Here is a 24,223-nt window from a genome sequence, read left to right as displayed (position 1 = left end):
ACAGCCCGGCCTCCCTGAGGGCCGCGGTTCTCGCGGCGGCGGCGGCGGCGGCGCGCTGAGAGGGGGCCGGGGAGGCGCGGGGGAACTGGCCGGGCGGAAGAAGTCGATCCGGAGAAACTTCCGGTTCCGGTGTCAGCTCGAGGCGCCGCCGCCGCAGCCGCCGGAGCCGCGATGCCTAAAGGAGGTGAGGGGCGGGCGCGTGTCGCCCGCGGGCCTCGCGGAGCGGCCGGAGTCCGGCTCCCGCCGTCCAGTCAGCCCGCGGGCGCCTCAGAGAGCGACTCGGAGGGAGAGCGTCCGCTCCGACTGAGGGCCAGGCCTGGGCCTCGGCCTCGACGCCCAATTGTCCCGCTGGAGAAACTGGGGACCGTGGTAGTGGCCTCGAGCCACTCCCGCGGGGGTCTTAGGAGATCTGGAGGCTCTGGGTCCTCGCCCACCCGGATGGCCTGTCTGGGGCGCTCTTCTCCCGGCCTGGGGGGATCTGGAGTTTTCCTACCCCTTTCAGGCTCGCCGGGGACTGAGTCACCGCGTCCCGCGCCAGAGCCGGGCCCGCCTGCCTTGCGCGTAAAACGTGGGCCTTCTCGGGCTCTGGGCGAGCTAGGCTTGTCTGTTGCGACCTAAGTGGATGCTCTTGAGCCTGGCCGACCTGGCTTTGACTACCCTTTTCGAGCGGCTCGACGTGGACCTTTGAGCCAGCCGCATAACCTCCTTGTGTTTTTGCAAGTATAGGGGTATGATTATATCTACCTCATAATACTGATGGGAGTCTTGAAGTAGGTAGTCCACGTGGAGGGCTCGGTATGGTGCTGATAGTCGCTAAGTGTCCAGTAAGCATTATCTATTGTTGCTCCTACTTTGCCAAGTTCCTTGGCCAAGAAAGGAAAGAATCCATGGCCTCCCCGGTACGTTTGTATACTGTCCTCCGCCCTCTTCCCCCTAAGAGTCAAGAGTGCCTGACTTGAAGCCCAGCTGTGTCACTGTCTAGCCTTATGGCCTTGAACAAGTTGTTTAACTTCTCCCAGCCTGTTTTCCCCATCTGGAACACCTAGCTAATAACCCTTAGCCTGGAGGGTTGGGATCGGTGTCGTAAATACATAGAGCCCTCGCCGTGCCTGGCTACTCCTGGCGCAGAAGAGGTGTTCAGTTAATATTGGTCTCTCCTGTGACATGTTGGTTAAGATGTCTCAGCCCACAGGAAGATCTGCGTGGAGCTTTTTCAAACCTAAATGACCTTCTGACTCTGCTCCCAGAGATGCTGGGGTTTTCAGAGCTAAATCTCTTTAAACGCAGTTTTCTAGTGGTTTATTCTGTGGTAGGAAGAGCTTTGTCTCCTCAGTCTTCTGTTCTGCAAAAGGAGGGGTATTAGGGGTACCGACCTGGGTTCGACCCCTGCGTTGGGAAGAGTCCCTGGAGGAGGGAAAAACTACCCACTGCAGGGTTCTGGCCTGGAGAATTCCATGGACTGTGTAAGTACATGGAGTCGCAGAGTCAGACACGACCGAGCGACTTTCACTTCTGGTGCCAGAATTCTAAGAGTCCTACTTAATAGGTGCTTTGAGCCAAGGTTGCCGGTTACAATTAGAAAATCCTAAATAGGGATACTTGTTTAAATGACTTGGTATTTTGGCTTGCGAAAGCTTTATGGGCAGATAACGTTTACTTTTCTTGCTGGTGTTAATTTATTTGGAAAGTAAGAGAGAACGTGAAGATGTAAAAGTGTAAAATTCTAAGAGCCAAGGACCAACTCTTGTCTTTGTCATGAAACCTGTGAAACATTTTCAAAGGCGTGGAGAGCTTCTGATAAAAGTTACTGTAGACCAAGTTAAGATCAGTGTCCCATAGCCAGACGTACAGGGTCAGAGCCTGTAGTAGTCAATTTTGAGCTGTTTCTATTCCTTAGAACATTAAGAGGGCAAGAGAAGATGTTGGGGTTTTGGATGGCAAACTTGATGTCTCACAATAGGACTTTGATGATCCTTGACTGAGACACCCCTGGGAATCCCAGGTAGTCATTAAAAATGGGTGGTGTCATCTGTAGCAGCCCAATTATGGCTCTGCAGCTGCTGTCTAGGAAATTAGAGGAGGCTAGAATCTCTGCTACTGTCTCTGGAGTTCGGAGCAGCTCTGGCTGTCTCATTATAGATTCTCTGCTCTCAGTGAGAGAGTCATGAGAAACGAGGTGGGTTGCACCTTCCAGGAGAGGTGAAATGGATCCAGGCCCTAGCCACCAGCATGCTCCAGAACCAGCTGAGGAGGTGCCGCGCTGCTATGAAACTGGCTGTTGACTTTGTGTGTGTGTGCTCAGTTGAGTCCAACTCTTTGCGACCCCATGGACTGCAGCCTGCCAGGCTCCTCTCTCCATGGAATTTTCCAGGCAAGAATACTGGAGCAGGTTGTCATTTCCTCCTCCAGGGGATTTTCCTAATCCAGGGATTGAACCTGTGTCTCTTGTGTCTCCTGCATTGGCAGGCAGATTCTTTACCACTGAACCACCTGGGAAGCCTGTGGCAGGCGTCAGTCTAGTGTCTTGGTTCGAGAGAGTCGGGCTATAAAATTGACTGATTCTCTGTGATAAACTTTAATTGCTAGTCACATTTTTAACTCTTAGAAGGTAGTCAGTTTTATTTTCAACTTTACCTTTGTTTGGCAGTTGTGTTTCTACTCCAAGCACAGGAAGTTTTCTCCTGTAGTTTTTAAGTTTTCTCTTTCTACCATAAACACCACTTAAATGATCATGAAGTAACTTATGTTCCCTGCACCTGTAGTAAATTGTCATTTTGACCAGTAGCTTTGTTTTTTTCTTTTCCCCCCACACCAGGTATTATTGGGAGGTAGGTGGGGGTGGGTGGGGGTGTAACATCTTACCAAAAAGCCTAATTGAACTTTCTGGTCAACCCAGTATATATACACACTAGAAGATCAACAGTTACAGCAAACTTTTTTGTAGTGCTTATCTAGTGCTGAGCACTGCTCCAGCATCTTCACATACGTTAACAAATCCATCTTCACAACAATCCTATGTGGTAGGGAAACTGAGACTCAAAGATTAAGTTCCTGCCCAGAGTCACCAAACTATTAAGTGGTAGAGCTGAGATCTGAACCCAGGGATTGGACCCCAACATTTGTGCTCTTTGCCACTCTGTTTTAGCCTTCAGTCTCCTTGTCTGTAAAATGTGACCAGCCATGGTGTTCACCTTAGGTTTTTTCTGGGGATCAAATGAGCCCGTGGCTGTGACAGAGCATTGCAAGTAAAGAGCACTGTAGTGGCAGCAGGGGTGAGGGCTACCCCTTCTCGTGATTGCGTCTGAGTCCGCCGCGTGTGGATGAAGGGACCAAGGGACTTATCCGGTCCCTCCCTGTGGGGCCCCCCACCCGGATCCCCCCTCAGGCCTTGCTGGTGGGAGCCCGCATCCGGCACGCAGTTTGGGGCTGCATCAGGTGATCACATGTCGCCTCTTGTCCCCATGAACAGGTGAGGGGAGGTCCAGGTGGGTGGGCGGTCTTGGTGAGGGACAAGGGAGGTCGGCAGCCTCTGCTACAAGCACGTCTAGCAGGACACAGTCTGAAGTTCAGGGCAATCAAGGGAGCTGCCTTCCTGTTGCCTTCCTAACGTTCTGGTCCTTGTGCAGGGAGAAAGGGAGGCCACAAAGGCCGGGCCCGGCAGTACACGAGCCCTGAGGAGATCGATGCGCAGCTCCAGGCTGAAAAGCAGAAGGCCAGGGTGAGTACGCGACTCTTCGGGCCACTCCAGTGGCCCAGGGTGGCACCCAGAGAGGCCGGGCAAGAAGCACCCATCCTCTGGAAGAAGCCAACACCTGGGGTGTGGTTGAAGGGGGTGGGCGGCAGGCCTTTGGCTGATCACTTAGACCTGTTTCTTCAGCAGTGGGCCTGCTCCTGTGTTGCGGGGGCTCCCCCTTGCCACGGTTCTGCATGTCTGCAGCACAGGCTCTCTGCACCACCCTGTGTGCTGCAGCCCCCGCCAGCCCCCCGGGGCTCAACACCCTGCCTTCCCACTCCCGCCACTGACAAGAGTGCCACTCGTGCTTAGCACCCCCTCCCGCGTGCTCCCCTCACTGGTACTCCCCGCCCTTCCCCCTCCAGTCTAAGCTTAGGAGGTCCCTCTGTCCCTCGGTGCTTTTTCCAGCCCACTGTCAGGTAACAGAGCATGTTTCCGTCGCTGGTGTCCGTGACCCTACCACACCATTAGATCCTCACCTGGATGAGGGCCACAGGGAGCCGTCAGTGCGGATGACTGAAGTGTGACGTGTGAGGGAGAAGCCGCCGTCGGGGAGGGTCTGGTGGAGCAGCCTGCGGCTGAGCAGGACCTTGGAGAATGTGTGGGCAAGAGCTAAGGGGGTGGAAATGCTTACGGTTTTTGTAAGGGATGTTTCTAGTAGGGAGGCAAGAAAGGTAGAGGGAGGCGGCAGAGCAGGGCATCTATGCGGGCAGTTGGAGAGACTGACCCGCCCCTGACTGTGGGAGTGGAAAGTGGGGGAGGGGGGAGGCTTGCCCGGGAAAACGAGTCCAAATTGGCAGCTGCGTGTGGCAGCAGGGAGAGTGGGAGGGAAACCGAGCAGGACTATGGTTTCCAGCCCCACAGCCAAGTCCTGTGGACTCTGGGAGACAAGCTGCATGCCAAGGCGGTCCCAGGTACCTGGGCTGATAGGAGAAGCAGGGCCTTGTATGGCTGCGTGAGGGCTGGTTGGACTGGGAAAGGCTTCTAGGCTGTGGAGCCAAGTCAATAAATAGGCTGCCTGTGACCCAGGTCCCCCATAGGGGCCAGCATAGCAGAGTAGGACTCTTATCACATTTGGTCCCAGCCTTCTGGGGGCTTAATTTCTCAAGGTTCACAATCTGGGGCAGGAGGGACGGGACGATCATGGTCTTGGGAGTTTGGCTTGCATCTTTAGATTGCTCAGATTGCCCATTTCTGAAACAGGAAGAAGAGGAACAAGGAGAAGAAGGTGGAGATGGGGCTGCAGGTGACCCAAAAAAAGAGAAGAAATCCCTAGATTCTGATGAGAGCGAGGATGAAGAAGATGATTACCAGGTACTGAGTCTGATGGGGACCTGGGTCCTGGACTCATCCATTCAACAAATGTTCATCAGTTGTTTCCCGGTCCCCGTGGTACATGGAGACAGTCCTTCCACTTAAGGGTTTGCGCTGTAATAAGGAAGTCCATGAGCAGTATAATTTCAGGTAGGCAGAAGTATCATGAATAAGATGACCCATGATTGAGGATCCATGATTGAGGAGTGGTGCGTGGTGACAAGGTGACTTTTAAACTGAGATCTGAAAAACAGGGTGGAGCCAGTCACGTGGAAATTGTTTTGCTGAGTCGTTGAGGCAGCCAGGTTAGCAGGTGCAGTCCGGGGGTCAGAACAACCTAGGCAGGTCCAGGGAACAGAGAGGCTAGTGGGGCTGTGACTTGGCGAGCAAGGAGTGGAGTTAGGAATGGAGGAGGAGAGGCTGGCAAGGCAGTGCCTGTGCGGCTGTTGACGGGGCTCTGGTTTAATCGCAGTGGGTGGTGGGCAGCTGGCAACGTGGGATGAGGGTGGGAGAGGACCGTGCGTGCGCGCTTAGTCACGCAGTCATGTTTGCCTCTTCTGTGACCCTGTGGACTGCAGCCTGCCAGGCTCCTCAGTCCACTGGATGCTCCAGGCAAGAATACTGGCCAGATTTGCTTTCCTCTGCAGAGTGAGTTGTACAATGTTGAGTGTAGAAGCCGAGAGCTGGTAGCAGGTATCCAGACAAGAAACTGTAACTTGCCTTAGGGGGCGGCGATAGCAGTGGAGAAAAGTGGGCAGGTTCAGGCCGTGTTTAGAGATGAGCTCGTTGGGATTTGTCAAGCGTTGGGGTGGTGGGGCTAAGGGGCACGGGAAACAAGGCCTTGCTCAGGATTGTGGGGAGAAATGGGCTGGGTCTGCAGTTGTTTTAGACGAGTTACACTTGGGCTGTTAGATGTCGGGGTGAGGTATTACGTGTACTGGCTGGGTAGAGGCACCTGAGCTCTGTACAGTGCTCTGATGAGCAGGCGTTTGGAAGCTCTCTCCCTGGTCTCTTAAAGAGAACAGCTGGGTTGACAGGGCCTGAAACGTTGATCAAACCTGTCGCATCAAGCACTTGTGCTCTCATTTCTTTCTGAACTTTCCCTGGACAGCTGGGAGGTGCAAGCAGCAGGTGCGCCTCCCCAAACCTGTAGACTTTGAGCTTGTTCCCAGGTCCCACTTTCCCGCAAGCAACTGCTCCAGGGACCCAGCATGGCTAGCAGCCAGGCGTGAGGTTCCAAGGAAACGGCTTTCGGAGGCTGAGCTCAAAGTGAGGGAGTACCTCTCTGTGCTGAGAACTTGTGAATTGGGCTCGGGTTCACATCGCCCGTCTACTTCTTGGTTGATGTCAGGCATTTTATTGTGTCTCTGCTCTGCCGCCTGTGAAACTAGGGTGATAGTCCCTGGTGGCCCAGACATGGCACAGGCTGGATTCGGTCACCTGCACTCCTGCTGCATCTCCTGGGCTAGTGCAGACACGCCTGAGCGCTGTTCCCACCGTGGGGCTGGGCCCAGCGTCACACAGCCTGGGGAGGAGCAGTTTGTTCTAGTCCAGGTGGGCTGTGGGGATGGGGGTGGCCCTCGGGCACTGCAGGACCAAGCTTCTCCAGTGTCCGGCTTCTTGTCCTATCTTAGCAAAAGCGCAAAGGTGTGGAAGGGCTCATTGACATTGAGAACCCCAACCGGGTGGCACAGACAACCAAAAAGGTCACACAGCTGGACCTGGACGGGCCCAAGGAACTGTCACGGAGAGAAAGGTAACTGCTGCTTCTGAGCCTTGTGGCTTTGGCTGGGGGCTGAGGCCCCAGCTCCTCTGCCCTCACTTCTGGGCCTGGAGGTCTCCAGTGGCCGGGTGGGGGCTCCAGTTACGGTGTTTATTTCTATGTGATCTCATTCCCCAAAGGCCCTTTAGAAGTTTCTCAAAAAAGAAAGAAAAACAGGATTTTTTTTCACCAGTGGAAACAGGGAAAATGCAACAGCAGATTCAGACCTGAGCGTTACACTTGAGGCAGTCCCTGAGGATACAGACGGTCATGCTACAGCCCCTCCCTCAGGATGCTCTGCTCCAGGCTCACTGGCCTTATCCAGCCTGATTGGACCCTCCTGACCTGTGTCCATCCCTGATGTCATGGCTGTGTGATTGGGGGCCTGTGCTGATGGGCAGTGTGGGGAGGCCCCCCAGCTTCCCAGCCCTCTCTCGTCTCAGGTTAAAATGAGGCTCAAGAGCTCCCTGTGGGCGGTGTGAGGCTCGCACCTGAGGGCTAAAGTGCCCTGTGCACGGCTGATCTCTGTTTTCATGCCTACCTGGTGATGTCTAGGGCCTCACAGGAGGTTGTGGGCTGCTAGGAAAAGCCACCCTGATTTCCCTCCTGATTGTGCTCTTGGATTTAAGTCCACCTTGCTGTGCTGACCCCAGGAGAGCTGAAGAGGGTCTCTGTAAACCCCACGGGGAAGGCCAAGCAGCTCAGGGTGTGACTGAAGGCTGCCTCCCCCTCCAACTGCCTTCTCACCACTGAGGACCGCCCACCCCTCAAGGTAGCAGAGTGACATACGGCCTTTGCTATCTTGCTTGTGAGTGTCAGTCAGGGAGGGGCACTTAGCCACAGCCCCTCCTCCTCTTGGGCCCCGGCCCCAGTGTTTGGCGTTGATTCTGGCTCCCGCCGCCAGCTCAGCTGACTTGTGGGGAAGATGTCCCCTGTGACACCTCTTTACCCAAACAGAGAAGAAATCGAGAAGCAGAAAGCAAAAGAGCGTTACATGAAGATGCATTTAGCGGGGAAGACAGAGCAAGCCAAGGCCGACCTTGCCCGGCTGGCGATCATCCGAAAACAGCGGGAAGAGGCTGCCAGGAAGAAAGAAGAAGAGAGGAAAGGTAAGTCTGAGCCACCAGTGTGGTAGCCTGATCCTGGCTCTGGACGGAGCGAAGCCCTGTACTTCAGTGTCTTGCTGTGAGGTGGGTTTGTGCCAGATTGCTCGGGAGGCTGTGTGTGTGTGTGTGTTTTTCTGTCAGATGGAGGTGGGTGTTCCTGCCTGCCACCTTCCAGGGTTCTGGAAGGATCCAGCACCAGCAGCAGAGTTGGATGTGGGTTTGAATCTCAGCAGAGCACCATCCATGGCATTTGAGAGAGGCCTTCAGAATGCACCTACCTCTGAGGCTAGAAGGTTCCACTAAGTCTCTGGTGCCTTGTATAGCCAGGAGATCTGCTTGGCATCACTATGTCTGAGGGGCTTGGGAGGGTGTGGTGGGCTGGGCTTCCCAGATGAAATGTGACCCAGGTGTCCCTCTTCCCCATGCCTTCCTTCCAGTGGGGCTGAAGGTGGTAGGGTTCTCCCAGGTCAGGTTGGCTGTGAGGAATTGGTCTGGTTTAAAGGAGCGTTTGTCTCAGGACCTTCTGGCCTTGTGCACTCCTTTCTCCATCTGTGGGGGTGCCTTGAGTGTTGTGAATCTTGCTGTCCTGCATTCTAGAGGCCTAGCAATGCCCCAGGGAATTATCACCACGTTGGAGATAGCTGGTGATCTCAGCTGCCCACCAGTAGCTTGTTTCACAAACCCCAAGCAGGAAAGGGCTTCGTGTATGACTGCTTGAATGTTGCTGATTTCAGAAGCCACAGGGAGAGGTTGGAATTACAGAGTTCTCCTGGGCTGCCCAGTTGATTGCATGTTGGTGGGCCTTTGTAGAGGTGGGTAGCCACCCAAACTCAGCAAGAATGTCTGGGCACGTGGGTCTGGTGGCTTCCATGGGAGGGCATCAGGCAGGGCCCTTCTCCTTGGGTCTCTTCCTCATCTGCCAGCTGAGCCAGTTGCACAGACTGTAGTCTGAGGCCTCCTGGACCTACATTTCGCTGATGCTGGGGTGTGCAGGGCTGTGTGTATGGAGGGGTGGTTTTGTCTTGTTGTGACTCTCTTCCTTCTTGCTTCTCAGCAAAAGATGATGCGACCTTGTCAGGAAAACGAATGCAGTCGCTCTCCTTGAACAAGTAGCACGGCCTGTAGGCTGCGAGGAGAGACCAGGGAACTGGGCCGCGCTGCCAGGACCTCCGCTGCGTCTCACCCGCCCTGTGCCCCGGCGCCGCTGCAGCAGCCCCTCGTGGTGAGGAGCCCCCCACGGCCTGGGATCTCCTCTTCATCTTGGCACGGAAATCATTTGGGGGGATGGTGGGTGGGGGGCTGGGGGAGGGGCAGCTGCTGTCTTTGAGACAGAAAGATGCAGGACAGCATTTCATATGTAACCATTCAAATGTTTTGGCTGTTTTTAGAATTCAGAACCCTTGTTGGGGGGTACCTGGGAGGTGGGTTAAGAGGAGCTTCCATTTGTCTGGTAGATTGCGAGACAAGGGGCTGTTGGGGTCGCAGTAGCTGCTGCTAAGTTTGCGATGGCCTGTCTGCCCACCCTCCCGGTCTGTGTTCCTGGGTGCTCACTCAGAGGGGCTGGCAGCTGGCAGCCTGTGCCCATGGGTCCCTGAGGGTCACGGCTCATCCCGGCCAGTCCCCTCTGATGGACGCCCCCCTGCCCTTCCCACCCCGCTCCCTGCCCCCGACTCCGGCCAGGCCCCGGCCCACTCGTAACCCTGCCCGCGGATCACTTCGAGAAACTGTTTACTGTGCAGCACCCAGGCACAACATCCTCCACAAATCCAACTTGTATATTTGGCAAATAAAACTTGACATTATCGTAACCCTGGTTCTGTGGTCGCTCTTGGGGGCCCCCATGCCTGAGCTGTTTGCACCCAGCAGGACCTGGTGTCCCTCTCAGATCCACCCCACAGAGTTCCGGTGCCACCAGTCCTGGGTACAGGGACTGGATCCCGGGCATCGGAGCCGGGAAGGGCCTCAGGATACAGGAACCACCCGTCTCTTCTCCTTTAACCACCCAGGGACCTTAAGCCAGAGGGGCCAGGGGCCTGCGTGCAGTGTCGAGTCCTGTCCTCCTGGTGCCCCCTGGTGGTGCCAGCCCCAGGATTTCAGTGCTGGGAGGAAGCAACCCAACACCCAGCACTGCTGCTTGGCCTTATTACCTCGTTCACAGTGGGTGGCAGTCAGGAAACCCAGGCTTGGCTCAGTCACATGGGCTCCTGAAGACTCCAAAGATTCTGCCACAGTGCCTATCTTACATATGCAGGCAGCCCTCTGGAAGGGGCGCCACTTCCCAAACAGCAGCCTCCTGAGAGGTGAACAGGTGCCAGGCATGGGTTTGCTCAAGAATAATGGGGAGCTGGGGGGCTTCCCAGGTGGCGCAGTGGTAAAGAACCTGGTTGCCAAGACGGGAGATGCCAGAGATGCAGGACTGATCGCTGGGTAGGGAAGAGCCTTTGGAGAAGGAAATAGCAGCCCCCTCCAGTCCTCTTGCCTGAAATATCCCACGGACAGAGAAGCTGTCCATGGACAGGGTTACCGTCCATGGGGTCACAAAGAGTCAGATGCAGCTGATCACACAGGCACATGGGAAACCATATAGCCTGAACCGTCTCCTGGGGACTTAGAATTTTTATTTTCTGATTTAAAAAGGAATCAGTGGGTCTCTAACTCCAGAGGTTATCCTGAGAACACAGAGGCCCTAGAACAGTGGGGAAGAAGCCGCCTTTAGGTACCATTTTTCCTGTAATGTGGGCCTAGTTCACCGTTAGAAGATCTGTTGATGTAACTCATTACCTAGTTAGACTAAAAACCATGTGAGCAAAAAAACCCAGTAAACTAGGAAGGGGGAGCGGAAATGGTCCTAAAAAAATGAGCAGCTATTAGAAACCAACTGCAGATATCAAATAGAGAAACAGTAATTTCCATTAAAGCCCAGAACCAGCCCAGAGTGTACAGTCACCAGTCTTGGCGTCTGACTCCTGAGTGACTGACGGGAGACGGCGGGTCCTGGCAGCTCCCAGGCTGGACTGCGGTGGGAACCAACCACGGGGGAGCCGCCTCTGTGTGAGGATCAGCTGTGCTGGCAAAGAGCAGGAAGCTACCAGTGCCCTGCCCAGACTGACCCCTCCTCCAGACACACAGGCCAGCGTGTCTACAGTTGCATTTTTATTACCTCCACGTTCTGAAGCAGTTCATGACCACCAGAGTGCTTTGAGAACAGGTATTAGAATTAAAGCATTTCTTCAAGAAAAAAGCAATCGTTCCTTCCAGAGCCAAGAAGCAGCCTCCCATCCCTCCCTGTCCCTCCCCTCCTGCGGGAGCAGCCCCGGTGGGGACCCCACCCGGTACCCTAGAAACTCAGCAAAGCAGCCCTCAGCCTCCCCGACCCGCTTCATCAGCAGCTGGGCTGAGGGCAGCACACTCCTCGCAGGTCATACGATCTTGAGGTCCTTCAGGGCGGACTCCAGGCTCTGGGAGGAGACAAGCAGCACAGACAGGCTGGTTCTCAGCTGTCCTGCAGACACCCCTCCACCACCCGCAGGGACCTGGAGCCAGACACAGGACCTGGCCTTTGGGGTCAGGCCACCTGGGTTTGAATCCCGGCCCTGAAGGAAGGTGCTGCAGAGGGCGCCCAGGGGTCGTCACTCCACTGAGAGGCCCCTCTGCTGAAGCGTGCAGGTGGCTGCCAGGGGGAGGCAGGGGGTGGGCCCACCCTGGGGGCCTGGGGGCGGCAGGGGCAGAGGGCCGGCCTCACCTTCACGTCCCAGATGCTCATGCCGCCATCCATGCCGGTGGCGCAGAACTGCGAGCACTTGGCCTTTCCCCCTCTGAGCACCGAGATCTGGCTGCAAAGAGGAGGGCTTTACAGACCCCACCCTGCCCGCCTGGAGCCCCCCACTGCTGGGGAGCCCGCTCCGGGGAGGTGTGTGCGCCCGGCTGGGAAGGATCACAGAGGACAGGGCGCCCGAGTCTGCTCTAGGGGCAAGCAGCAGCCTGTGTGCAAGGGACACAGGACGGCGTGGGCAGGGGACGTGCGCCCAGGGAGTCAGCGACAACACAGTGCGATGCAGAGAAGAAGCCAAAGGTGGGGCTGGGAGGAGGCCAGGCTAGTTCTGGAGAGCCTTGGAAGGCTGGCAAAGCGGTCTGGTCTGAAGCCACGGGACCCGGCGGCCACAGGAGGGCTTAACAGACAAGGGTCAAGGCCTGGCCGCGCTCTCCCTCCCATCTGCCATGGGGCGGACACCCACGGGGGTCAGGATTCAAGGTCTCTCGCTCCGATCCCACCCTAGCTTCTCGAGGAGGCCGCTGCCACGCTCCCCATTCCGCGCCTCCCCGCCAGGTTCCAGCCCCAGAGCCGCTCCAGCTCGGGCCCCGCCTCGCTGCCCGGCCACCCCCCAGACGCGCAGACCCGGCCCTGCGACGGTCCCACACCGTCCCGGGCCGCAGAGCGAGGCTGGCCACTCCCACCGCCTGAGGCTAGTCCCGCCGCCCGAGGAGACGGACCCGCCTTCCTACGTGGCCCCGCCCCCGGGCCCCGCCGCACCTGACGCTGTTTTTGTGCAGCGAGTCCAGGCCGGCGCCCGCCGCGGCGCTACCCTCCGAGCTCGCCTTCTTGTCGAGGTTCTGGAAGCGCTCGCGGGCCGTGAGGCCGCGCTGCGAGCTCTGCTTGGGCACGTCCAGCCGCCCACCGAAGCTCAGCTTCCCCGCGGCGCTGTCGTAGGTGAAGAGCACCGGGAAGCAGTCGTGGCCCTGCGGCGAGGGGCAGGGTGGGGTGCCACTGGACCGGTGGCCTGGGCAGGCACAGCGCCCCCATTTTCCTCTAGGGGAACCCCAGGCCCCCGGGGAGGTACAAGGCCAAGGCATCCCTGGCCACCAATCCGGGGGGTGCCGGAGACAGGGGGTAGGTGTAGCGCCAGGCAGCCGATGCCAGCTCAGGGACCCCGGGTATAGTAACAGGGGCCAGACCATTGGGGCTGAGCACCTAGGAGCGGCCCCCTCCGCCCGCAAGGCCAGCATCTGCTTGAGAAAGCTGGTCTGGGATTCCCCTGGGAGGCCAGCGGCCCCGTCCCATCCAGTCACGTGCTCTGGTGGGGAGACACAGCTGGACCCTTCCCTAGGCAAAGTGGGACTGATCCCCCGGGGACCCCAGTCAGTTTGCTGAGGCCTGAAGAGAGAGACTTGACAGAGCTGGGCAGGAAGGATGGAGGAAGAATGGCACCTTTCTGGACACACGGTAGGACCCCCACCCACCCCCTCCCACAACAAGCACCCATCCTTTGAGTGCGGTGTGGCCCTGTGTTTCCATCGGCCAATGAAATGTAAAAGCAGGAAGGTCTGGCCCAGGGCATAGCTCCCCACTTCCCGTCTCCAGATGGGAGACAGACCCCTCCCAGCACCCAGACCGAACAAAGTGAGTGAGAAACAAACATTTCCCGGGTTAAGCCACTGCAGTTGGCGCCACTGGAGATTTTTGTTGTTACCCCAGAATAACCCCACCTATTCTGACCAGTAGAGATATGGATGGGCGGATGGGAGGGACGGAGGGAGGGAAGGCAGGAGCGGGGACAAATCGAGGGCTGCCTGGGCATCTTGGGGCCACTGGGAGACCTGCTGTCACCGGCCCCTCTCCCGGGCCCCCTCTTTACCGCCGCCACCAGACTGTTCTCCGTGATGAAGGTGACGGCCAGCAGCGGCAGTGTTTCAGACGCCAGAGTCACGACGCTGAGAGAGAGAGCACCACGTCAGCCACGCGCGCCCCTGCTTCTTGGCACCGGGGCGGACCCCCACTCGGGTGACCCATACTCACGCCATCTTCTTGTCAGCATCTGCCAGGCACACGGTGCTGTCGTGGCTGACCCAGGCCACACGGCTGCCACTGGCCGAGAAGCAGACGCCGTGCACCCAGCCGCAGCTGCTGCTGGACTCGAACATCAGCTCCCCGAATGGCATCTTGGAGCCCCACGGGGTGGGTGCTGGCCGCTCCTCCACCTCCTTGATGTAAGCTGAGAAAATCCTGCCGGGAGAGACAGAAAAGGGGGTGGATGGGATCTGGGAGGGACCCGAGAAGGGACCCCCGCCTCTCCCAAACTGGCCTGGTGAGGCCAGAGCACCTAGCTGAGTTTGTGGGTACCAGGGCTGGCTTTTCACGACCTGCGTCTTCACGCTCAGAGAAGTCTGGGCCTCAGTGCCCACTTGTGCAATGAAGTGGGGCCAGGAGGTCTCCCAGCTCCAAGTCCTGGGAGCTCTCAGGACCATATCTGCTCCGTGCCCGGGGCCTCTGGTGCCTGCTGTAGCCTCACTGCCCAGAGGCGATTCAGAAACGCAGGCTGTCTTGCCTGGAGCTGGAAGCTAGACGCCTTGGGAGACTTGGGGTGCTGGGCCCAAAGTGAGAAATAGCCAGTGGCAGTTGGAGTCTCTGTGTTCCAGGTCTTAAGATAACGAGGCAGAGACTGTTCCAGCCTCAGTCATTTATACCTTAGTGGGAATAAAAACACCCGCTCTTTTTCCCTCAGATGGACATCAGGAAATTGAAGGGTGGGAGGTTCTAATGTGGACAGGAGGGCCTAGAAAAGAGAGCCTGCTGACATTAAGAAATGGCAAAGGCGTATGTCCTTCTAAGACTCCCCAAAGGCTGGAGACAGGACCCAGAACGATCCTTCAAAGAGCAAAACCTCACAGAAGCTGGACTGAGGCCCCAGGTCACCCCGCTGGCAGCAGAGCTGGTGTGGAAGGCGGGGCTCTTGGGGCAGGGCGCCCCCCCTCACCGGCATTTGAAGTCGCAGGAGCCAGCGGCCAGGAGCACGTTGTTGGGGTGCCAGTCCAGGCTGAGGACGGTGGAGCGGATGGGCTTCTTGATGTGCTTGCACACCCACCTAGACACAGCGGCGGTCACACAGGTGTCCGGGGAGAGAGGGACAGACAGGTGAGCGCCCTCGGACCTTAGGGCCTCGGGCTCTAGGCTCCCACTGGGCCCTGCAGACTGCAGAGGTCCCAGGAGGGAAGGGCCTGGGCCAGCTGGGTCCCTCCCTGGATGGGAGCGCCACCCCTGGTCTCCCTTCAACCTCACAACTACTCTGGGGCTACCGGGTTAAGGAGAAGTCACGAGGCTGCTCACTGGTCAGGGTGGGACCTGAACTCGAGTCTCTCGGACCCTAGTCTGAGCTCCCGCCCGGCCTCTGCCCTCAGCGACCCCAGGGAGAAGGTCATGATGTGGCTGGAACTTGTGAGTGGGCCCTGGAGTGTGACGGCTAGTGCCGTGGGCAGGTGATTTGCCTTCATGGCCTTTGCTGTAAAGTGGGGAATGGCAGCAGACGCCCAGTCCAGGGGGCTGCGGGGGGTGGAGTGGGGGGGTCATTGCATACGTGTGCAGGGTTTAGTGTGATGCCTGCAGAAGCAGCCCTGGTGTGACCTGCACCCTTATTACTAGAGGGGGGCCGGGGGAGGGCCAAGCGTTCTGCAGAGAGCCCCTCGCCTCACTGCCAAGGGCCAGAAAGGACACCCTTCTCAGGTCCTGAGAACAGGGGTCCTGACTCCCCGCCCAGGGGCTTTCTGGGACCCTCCTGTCCTACCACCCATTGGTCTGCAGCCCCTGGTGCCTCCTAACCCATGCTCAGTCCGCCCAGGCACCCACCAGTCATTTTCCTGCTCGAAATAGCAGATGGAGATGACACGGGAGCCACTACCCACAGCGAACTTGTTCTCCCTGGGGGCCCAGCGCACACAGCGAGCGGCACGGTTGATGCGCAGGATGACAAGCGTGGGCTTCCACGTGCGGCCCTTCAGCGTCCACACGTAGGCGTTGCGGTCTGTGCCGCAGGTCACGATGCGGTTACTCTCGGGGGCCCAGTCAATGCCTGTGAGGTGGGAGGAAGGACTAGGCTGAAGCCATCCAAGCAGAGGTGGCTCGACAGTGCCCACAGAGGAGGGGCTTTGAGGGCACAATCAGGATTGAATCAGGGGGTGCTGCTAGAGTTTGTTGCGGGTGTTACAGCTCTCTGAGCTATCAGCAAACACACCGGAAGGCCAAGCCAAGAGACAAAAATAGAGATGGGTCCCTGGTAATGCTGATGTGCTGGATCAAGCCTTTCCTAAAGCCCTCAAACATCTGTGGTTTTCAGTAACGTGAACCCATCCATGTAACGGCTTTATAACTTAAGCCAGTCTGAATCAGGGTTCTGTTATCAATGCTTGCAACCCAAACCCTCCTACCTAACACAGTGAGTAGTGGACGGCCTGGCCCTGCCCGGCCCTGCCCTCGTTCAGGAGGGTGACCCCAGCCAGCCCAACCCACCTGTCACCTGTCCATTGTGCTCCTTGAGTTCATGCACCTGGACCCACTTGTCCCCACTCTTCTCATAAATGTGTACCTCGTGATTGTTGGGGCAGATGGCGATCTCTGCGGGAGAGGCAGGAGAGACGGGTGGACGTGCTCAGGCGCCCCTTCCCCGCCACGAGTCCCCCCCTTCACAGGCCACCCAGGCAGTACCCTGTCCTTCGTTACTGGCCTTTCCTCCTCTGCCTCAGGTCCCACTGGACCCACCCCCTGCTTGGGACACCTCCCCAGGGCTTGGCCACTCCTCACCTGTGCCCACCACACCCAACATCCCTAAGGCAGTCTTGCGAGCCCTCCCTGCCTCCCCCCACACCCCAGCTCTGCCCCCTGGGGATACCAGGCTCCAGCCACTGTTTCTGGGCTGTTCCTGATGACCCCCGGCTCTGCGACCTTGGGGTCGCTGCTCCCGCCCTGGGCTTTGCACGCTGACTTCCCTCACTTCCTTCAGGTCTCCGTGCAAACGTCACCTCCCCTGAAAGGCCTCACCAGCCACCCTTTCTAAGCCAGCCCCGGCTCCATCGCTTTCCCCTTACCCTGCTTGTTCCCTCGGAGCTCATTTCACTGCAGGCTACATTTTCCACCCCCAAGCCCTCACGAGCAGAGGACAGGCCACCCTCCTGGCACCCACAGTAGTGCCCAGCACAGGCGGGGCTGCCCTCTGGCCTCCGACACTCAAGGCCTGCTCGCCTGGCTGCCCTGCTTGGGGTCCCTTCTCTCCTGACACTCAGGATCTCAGGGTCGGGGCTGAAGCAGGGGCACAGCCGGCACAGGGGACTCGGGGACTCACGGGTGCGGTCCTTGTTCCAGGCGTGGCAGCTGATGGGCTCCACCAGGAAGCTGTGATAGGCCATGGCTGCTTGGTCCCTGTGCCCGAGACAGGGCGGGAACGCAGATCAGCATCCCTTCTGGCCTCGAGGGAGGGTGTCATCACCTGTGCCTCAGTTTCCCCATGGGTGGAGTGCCGTCCCCCTCCAGGAGCGCACCAGGCCTGCTGGCCTTCGCACGTGCTATTTTCCCTCTGTAGGGAAGGTCAAGCCTGACGGTCCTAGGAGGCCAGTTCCATGTGCTAACCCTCTCCATGCCGCCAAATGTCCCCCCCGTTCTGTCCAGCAAATTCCTACTCATCTGGAAAGACCCAAGTGGACATTTTTGAGCCCCTTCTCTCCCCGCCTCAGCCTCCCAGAGTCACAGGGAGCCCAGGGTGGAGCCCAGCCACACGGCTTGCCAGCTGTGCGAGCCCGGCACATCACTCGTCCTCTCTGAACCTCAGTTTCCACATCTGCAAAATGGAAATAGGAATCCTGCCCTCCCCCGCTTCCCCAGAGATTTAGGAGGGTGAAATAAGACAACACATCACGCCTGGCACATAGCAGGTGTTCACGAAACGGCAGCTCTTGGCTAGGATGGATGTGCTGGCCCTCGGCGTGCTTCACCTGCTTAGGGTGGGCCTCCCGGCAGGGGCTGATCCTCAGCACACGCACCTCAGGCCTTCGCATCAGCTGTTCCCTCAGCCCTCAAAGCTCTTACCCCAGATGCCCACATGGCTCCCGCCCTCCCCAGTGCCATTCAAGTCTGCGTCCAAGGCCGCTTTCTGAACCAGGCTGCCGCCCGCCCCAGCCCCAGACTCTCCCAGTTTAGTTCAGTCGCTCAGTCGTGTCTGACTCTTTGTGACCCCATGGACTGCAGCACGCCAGGCCTTCCAGTCCTTCACCAACTCCTGGAGTCCTACTCCAACTCATGTCCATTGCGTCGGAGGTGCCATCCAACCATCTCATCCTCTGCTGTCCCCTTCTCCTCCCACCCTCAATCTTTCCCAGCATTAGGGTCTTTTCCAATGAGTCAGTTCTTTGCATCAGGTGGCCAGAGTATTGGAGTTTCAGCTTCAGCTCAGTCCCTTCAATGAGTATTTGGGACTGATCTACTTGCGGATGGACTTGGATCTCCTCGCAGTCCACGGGCCTCTCAAGTCCCTCGTTTCCCCTCAGATAACCCTACTGAGCACAGGTTGCACTGTCCTCCTTTATTCTGCTGTGTCTTTCCCCTGCTGAATGTAACTCGCCTGATGGAGACGTATACTTCTGACCATCTTGCTCACATTTCTACCCCCGGCGCCTAAATGCTTGCCACATAGTAAGTGCTGGATAAATATTTGATGAACACAGTTGTTTACTGCCATTAGCGTCCGGCCTGAGTAAGTTATTTTTTAAATGTTAAAAAAGGGGGCCAAGCAACATTTCCTGAGCGCTCTGAACTCACCAGCTCTAAGCCCTCCTGTATTCTCAACTTGAGCTGTAGGGGCGGTGGTTTGGGGGGGGCCACCTGCCCAGATCTGCAGCACCCCCACCCCCCCATGCCTGGGCACCCCCAGGCCTTCGGCCAGCTCCCCCATCTGACCAGGAGGTTTGTGGCCCAAGGCTGGGCCCTGGGAAGGCCAATTCTCAGCCCAGGCCTGAGCCCTGATGGCCCTGGCTGCCTGGGTGCTGCTGGAACCCTGGGTCTCTCTCTGCCCCCAGCGGGGGTCTCAGCCAAGACCCCTGAGAGAGGAACAGCACTGAGTTGGGGCCCATCGAGCTGCGGTGTCACCCACTGTGCTGCTGGGGACTCTGGTGCTCAGCGACCACAAATCCCACTTTAATTTATAGCAGGAAGTCCTGCAAATTTCCTGGGGCAGCAGTGGCCTGAGAGGGCCCGCCTGGTCCCTCAGCCCCAGATCCAGTGGGTCCTCGGGCAGCCTTTGCTAAGAAAGAAAGTGGACATTCACAGCCAGGCTCGAGGCCACACATGATCGTGTGTGGTCAGCGTTGCGCACGCGTGCCTGCTCCCATACACACATGCGTGCTCAGCCTTGCACACACACATACGAGCACGCAGCTCCCAGGGCGGCTGCCTTCCCAGCCTCTGTCTCCTTATAAGGCCTCTTTGTGTAAAGCAAAGGCCCCGGAAGTGGCGCCTGGGAGCCACAGGCCTAGGTCAGCGGGCCAGACGGGGTTTCCCCAGCGCTTCCGCTGCATCTGGGCTGGGCAAGCAGGGGGTCATCCGTGTCTACACCGCAGAAGCCAAGACGCAGGGTGGGTGCACCAGGTCTGTCCACTAAGTTGTGCTTACCTGCTCCCCTTTCCCCTAGGTCACTGGTGGCAGTGGGGGGTATTAAGGTCAGACGCCCACTTCCAAACGCCAGCCAGGTTCTTCTTGGCCCCTGACTCCAGGGGAAGCTGACCCATCCCCCAGCCCTTCACCCTAGGTGGCCCAGAAGGAAAGAAGCCTCATGGCTGCAGCCCCAGGGGTCCTGGACCCTAGACTCAGCCAGAGCAGAACCTGACTTCCTGGTGCTGTCCCAGTCCTGCTGTGTGGCCGGGTACCTCGGCCCCTTGTGGGCCCTTGGTGACCGTGTCCAGACCTGTGGGCCGGACTCATAACAATCTAGTGACTTTTCAGGGTTTCAGGCTATGAAGATGGAGAGGTTGGGTCTGCAGAGGACAAAGAACACAGCTGAGAGGACTCGGGGAGCCCTGGCCATTTGTTTCCTGGGGCCCAAAGTTTCTCAATGTGAGGGAGAGGTATGGTAGCACAGTGGGACAGGCAGGCTCAGAGCACACCTATCAGCCAATCACACTTTAGTATAAATTCAGATAGGAATACTCCCTAGTCTACTAACCCACACCTTAAGGCAGGGAGGGGGTGCGGTTGAAAGGAGTGGGAGAGAGGAAGACAAACGTGTTTCCCCTTTTTCATAACTTCTGCAAAGCAGTTGAAGCCAGCAGGGCCTCCCAACCCCCACATGTTACAATTGAGGAAGTGGGAGCCCAGGGAGGGGTGTGGCTTCTCCAGCCACTGTAGCCTTGGGGCTTAGCCTCCTGGCTCCTGGATCAGGGGATCATTCCGCGTGATCAGACCCAGGAAAGCAGCCTTCACACCAGGCCACCCAGCCATAGGAACTGTGCCTTCATCATTCCCAGGGGAATCTCCGCCCTGCCAAGGGGCTGGGGGTGGGTGCCACTGCCCGCCAGTCACCCCACTGAGGAAAGTGCCCTGGGGGCTGCTCTGCCCAAGGGTGTGGACAGGGCAATGCCGCAGTGCTGCCTTCTGGTGGAGACTAAGGCAGGATGAGGCTGTGGCCCCGGGGACACCTACCCACGTATCCCTGTGACCCTGCCTGAGCCAGCTCTGTGGATCCACTTGCTTGTCGAGGACAGAGAGAGAGGAGGAGGCCCTGGGGATGGCATTGCGACTGGGAGCCCATGCCTAGTGCTCCGTGCCCCCATCGCCCTGGAAACAGTGAGTCTGGGGGAGCACGGCCAAACCCCAACAGACTCCCCCTGCTCTACCCCTACCCAACCGGCTCCAAGCTGCCCGCTACCGACCTGGGGCCAGGATCTTGCTGTGCTCCAGGCAGCGCTTCCCCGCGTCTGGCACACGGTGGTGCTTAGGACGAATGGATGGGGGAATCACCCAGGGCTGGGGTTTGCAGGTACAGGGAAGGGACAACAGCCTCATGGCTGCAGGAGCTTTGGATGTCCAGGCAGGGGGTGCCAAGGACAACATACCGGGGTGGGGACATACGCTCCATGGGCGCAGGGTTATTTGTTTTGTTTGTAAGTGCCTCCCCAGTACCAATTAGAGTGCCTGGCACATAGCAGGTGCTCAGCAAATATTCCCTGACTGTGACTGCATGAATGAATCACATCTATCTTATGTTTATTCCTTACAGACCAGCCCTATTTTTCCACTGGTACATATAGGCAACTTGTAAATATTTACTGGGAAGTATGTGCTCAAGATCTTTTCCTGATAAGGTCCATGTTCAGAAAAGCTCAGAGATCTTTCATTTAAAAGGTCCTCTGTGAAGATTTGGAGAGAATACAGATTCCTTCCAAAGCAAAGCAAACGAGGTGAAGCTCCCAGCTGCTCAGCCAAAGGCCTCACGTCTCTTCCTTACACGCTGGGTTCACATTCTGACTCTCTCGATACTGACTGGGTGCCCTCTGCCAATATTTCCCCCACATCTCTATCCAGAAAAGGCTGGGGCTGGATGAGGCACTGCGTGTAGGTTCCTTCTTGCTTTCAGAGAAGCCTTGCCAGCCCGGCCTTTTCTGCATCCAGAGGTTTGGCTGCATTTGAGGCTAAACTAGGCAGGAGCTGCCTGGAGCAAAGAACTCTGCTCTGCAGACACTCAGGGAAGTCCCCACCCAGCTCAGCTACTCGAGGGAGCTGCCAGCAAGCCATTTTGCACTCGTGCTGAGCTGTTACTCAACTTCCTGTTGTGTGTGGAACAACCCTAGTCACCCCAACAGACCAACCAATCCCTCCTCCCTAATTCCACTGCTGAGGTCTTACAAGCCAGGCAAAGTCAAGTCAAGAAAGACGAGTGAAAATCATCCTAAGGCACCATAAAGCATTAGCTAAAATAATACAGACCAAACAAAACCCCCAAACACATGAAACTCAATGCTGGCAAGACTGTGGAGAAATTCTCTTTTGTTGCTAATCTGTTCAGTCTCCCTGAAGGGCAGTGTGATAACATCCAATTCCAACCAACCAGGTGGAAACAAATGGAACAAAATAACATTAACAGGAACTTAAAAATTGTTAACATTTTTTTGTGGCATAAATTCATTTCAATGCTAAAAAACACAGCCACTGACTTTTTTTTTAAAAGCAAACATGTTCATAGTAACTCTCTTTATAATGGTGACAGGATAGAAAAATGCAGATGACTACAAACGTGGAAAGAGAAACAGTGAACACATTGGGATAAGACGTATGTGGATTATATACACATACATAATTAACTAATTTACTTGGCTTCTTTAAATGCCCAGAATTTACCCAGGACTTTGACATACATTCTCTTTCATGCCCTAAAAGAAGCCCAAGAACTCTTCTAGTGTTTGTTTTAACCTTCATGTTGTAGAGTAGGAAACAGATGCAGACAAAAACCAAACTGTGCGCCAAGTCACCGAGCTCCTAAAATGGCACAGTTTGGGATTCTGACCCTAAATCTCAGAGGTGAGAAATGTATAGGCAGACCTTATAATAAAGCAATAATAAAAACAGTGCACATTTAGCCCGTGTGTGTGCCTGGCACGCTGCCAAGTGTCTTACACACATGATCACATGTAAGCCTCCCAGCTTGAAAGTTCCTCATTTTCCAGGTAAGCATAGTTGAGGCCCAGGTTAGGCGGCTTGCTAACGTCAGTGGCCAGTGAAGGAAGACGCTGGCGCTCTTAGCAGCTTCTGGGCTGAAAGACCTTGCCAGCCCAGGGTGGTTTTAACCACCGGGTAGCAGTGCCCGCCAGGCGGGAGGGGTTCCCGGGACAGCCCAGATGAAAAGAAGAGCCCTCCAGCTCCGCGTCTGCACCGGGCCCGCTAAGGCTGCTTCAAGCCAGTAAACCTCTGTGTCACCGTCGCTGCCCCGAGGTCCCGGCCCTGCCCCAGTCCTGGCTGCCGTCCCTGGGCCGCCGGCGAGGGAGGGGCCGCTCGGAACGCGCCGGTCCAGCGCCCGCGAGCTCAGGAGGTCCGCCTTCCGGACCAGGGCAACCCTTCCCTGGATCGGACCCCTCCGACCTGGCCCCGGGGTCGGGGCGGGCTGGGGGCCGGGAGAGAAGCAGGGAGGGAGGAGGGGCGAGGCGGGCGGGGGTGCCAGCTCATTGCCCCGCTGGAGGAACCCGGAAGGCTGAAGGATGGAGGGGAAGTGACTGGGCGTGGGGCCCTCCGGCTGGAAATAACGGGGGACACCGACGGCCGGGCAGAGTCAGGGGTGGGGGGACGGGAGGGAGGGGAGGCCGAGAGGGCCGGGCGGGGAGGTGGGCGCGCGCGCCCCGAAGGCACGGAGCGCGGGGAGCGCTGCGGCTCCCTGGCCCGGAGGAGATCGCCCGCCCGCCCGCCCGCCCGCCAGCACCCCGTGCCCCGCGCGCGTCCCCTCACGTCCGGGGGGCCCTCAGTGCCCGCTTCTCGTCCCCGAGCTCCCCGTAGCCCCCCATCTCCTGGCGACACCCCGCAGCGGCCTCCCCGCTGCACGCGCCCCCTCCTCGCGCTCCCCTCGACCCCGCCCTTCCGGGCCGCCCCGCGCCCCCCTCACCTCGGGGCGCCGCGGCCGCGGACTCTGGGCAGTCGACGCGCCGAGCCGGCTCTGGGCGCCGCGCCGCGCGGCCACTTCCTCGTGGGCGGGGGGCGGGGCCTCCGGGCTCAGCCGGGGGGGGGGCCGGGGCGGGGCCGGGCGGCGGGCGGGGCGGGGCGGGGCCGGGCGGCGGGCGGGGCGGGGCCGGGCGGGGCGGGGCCGGGCGGCGGGCGGGGCACCCCGGGCCCGCCCTCCCTCCCTCCCGGCCTGGGGCCGCGCCCACCCGGGCCGCCCGGAAGGCACGCTCTCCTCTCGGCGTGTCGGGCGGGGAGACTGAGGTTTGGCTAGGGGCGCACGTCTCTGTCGGTCTCGAACCCCCTTCCGGCGGGGACCAGATCTCCGTCCGCGAGCGGATGCCGCGGGTCGCTGCATGTGCGGGGGGTGTCAGGGCAATCAGGGGGAGTCCGGGCCGCTGGCCCGCCGCCGGGGTCCTCACGTCAAAACGGGGGCACCGCCCTCGGCTGGTCCAGCCCCTTCCCAGGGCCCCACTTCCTGACCCTCTTTCCACCGCAGACCGCTTCCCGTCCTTAAGTTACAGCGGACTCGCAGCCGCCTGAATGTGTTGGGTCTTGGGCCAGATGGTCCAGGGGGGTCTCTCTATCCCTGCCCCCTGCCTCATCACTGGGGATGACCAGCAGGTAGCCCTTCCCCCAGCGCTCCGCTCAGCCAGACACTAAGTGGCATGGGCGGATAGTGTTGGGGGCTCAGGAGGTCCCAGGCACCCACATGTCTCCCAGCTTTGACCCTTGCTGTTCTTTCTGCCTGGAACATCGCCATGACCTGTCCACACCTGGCCCACTTACCTTTATCTTGCAGGACAGGAGTCAGTGTCTCTTAGGTCACTTTGTCCCTGACCCCCTCAACAGGGTCC

At 58.2% G+C, this 24,223-nt stretch overlaps 2 protein-coding genes across 3 annotated transcripts; one reads left to right on the top strand and one right to left on the bottom strand.

Moving 5' to 3' along the window:
* Window positions 1-56: 56 nt before the first annotated feature.
* Window positions 57-9,723, top strand: PDAP1 (PDGFA associated protein 1). Its single transcript, XM_055410277.2, has 6 exons — window positions 57-184; window positions 3,627-3,718; window positions 4,937-5,047; window positions 6,682-6,803; window positions 7,767-7,918; window positions 8,970-9,723. The coding sequence occupies exons 1-6, from the start codon at window positions 172-174 to the stop codon at window positions 9,026-9,028; spliced, it is 549 nt and encodes a 182-aa protein (XP_055266252.1). The 5' UTR covers window positions 57-171; the 3' UTR covers window positions 9,029-9,723.
* A 1,330-nt stretch (window positions 9,724-11,053) lies between these two features.
* ARPC1B (actin related protein 2/3 complex subunit 1B) lies at window positions 11,054-23,448 on the bottom strand. Of its 2 annotated transcripts, none has more exons than XM_055410270.2 (10): window positions 23,314-23,448; window positions 17,023-17,099; window positions 16,194-16,298; window positions 15,534-15,756; window positions 14,668-14,775; window positions 13,710-13,916; window positions 13,549-13,624; window positions 12,447-12,652; window positions 11,658-11,748; window positions 11,054-11,373 (listed from the first exon to the last, which is right to left on the bottom strand). In XM_055410270.2, the coding sequence occupies exons 2-10, from the start codon at window positions 17,084-17,086 to the stop codon at window positions 11,335-11,337; spliced, it is 1,119 nt and encodes a 372-aa protein (XP_055266245.1). In that variant the 5' UTR covers window positions 17,087-17,099; window positions 23,314-23,448; the 3' UTR covers window positions 11,054-11,334. The 2 variants fall into 2 exon arrangements, with proteins under 2 accessions (XP_055266245.1, XP_055266247.1); XM_055410272.2 differs by having other exon boundaries at window positions 11,658-11,744.
* Window positions 23,449-24,223: the final 775 nt, after the last annotated feature.

The sequence above is a fragment of the Moschus berezovskii genome, chromosome 27, assembly GCF_049115385.1.
Source record: "Moschus berezovskii isolate FMDL1 chromosome 27, NW_MosBer_1.0, whole genome shotgun sequence".
Lineage (NCBI taxonomy): Eukaryota > Metazoa > Chordata > Mammalia > Artiodactyla > Moschidae > Moschus > Moschus berezovskii.
The sequence above is the reverse complement of the archived record's forward strand: the minus strand, read 5'-3'. Positions and strand labels throughout refer to the sequence as shown.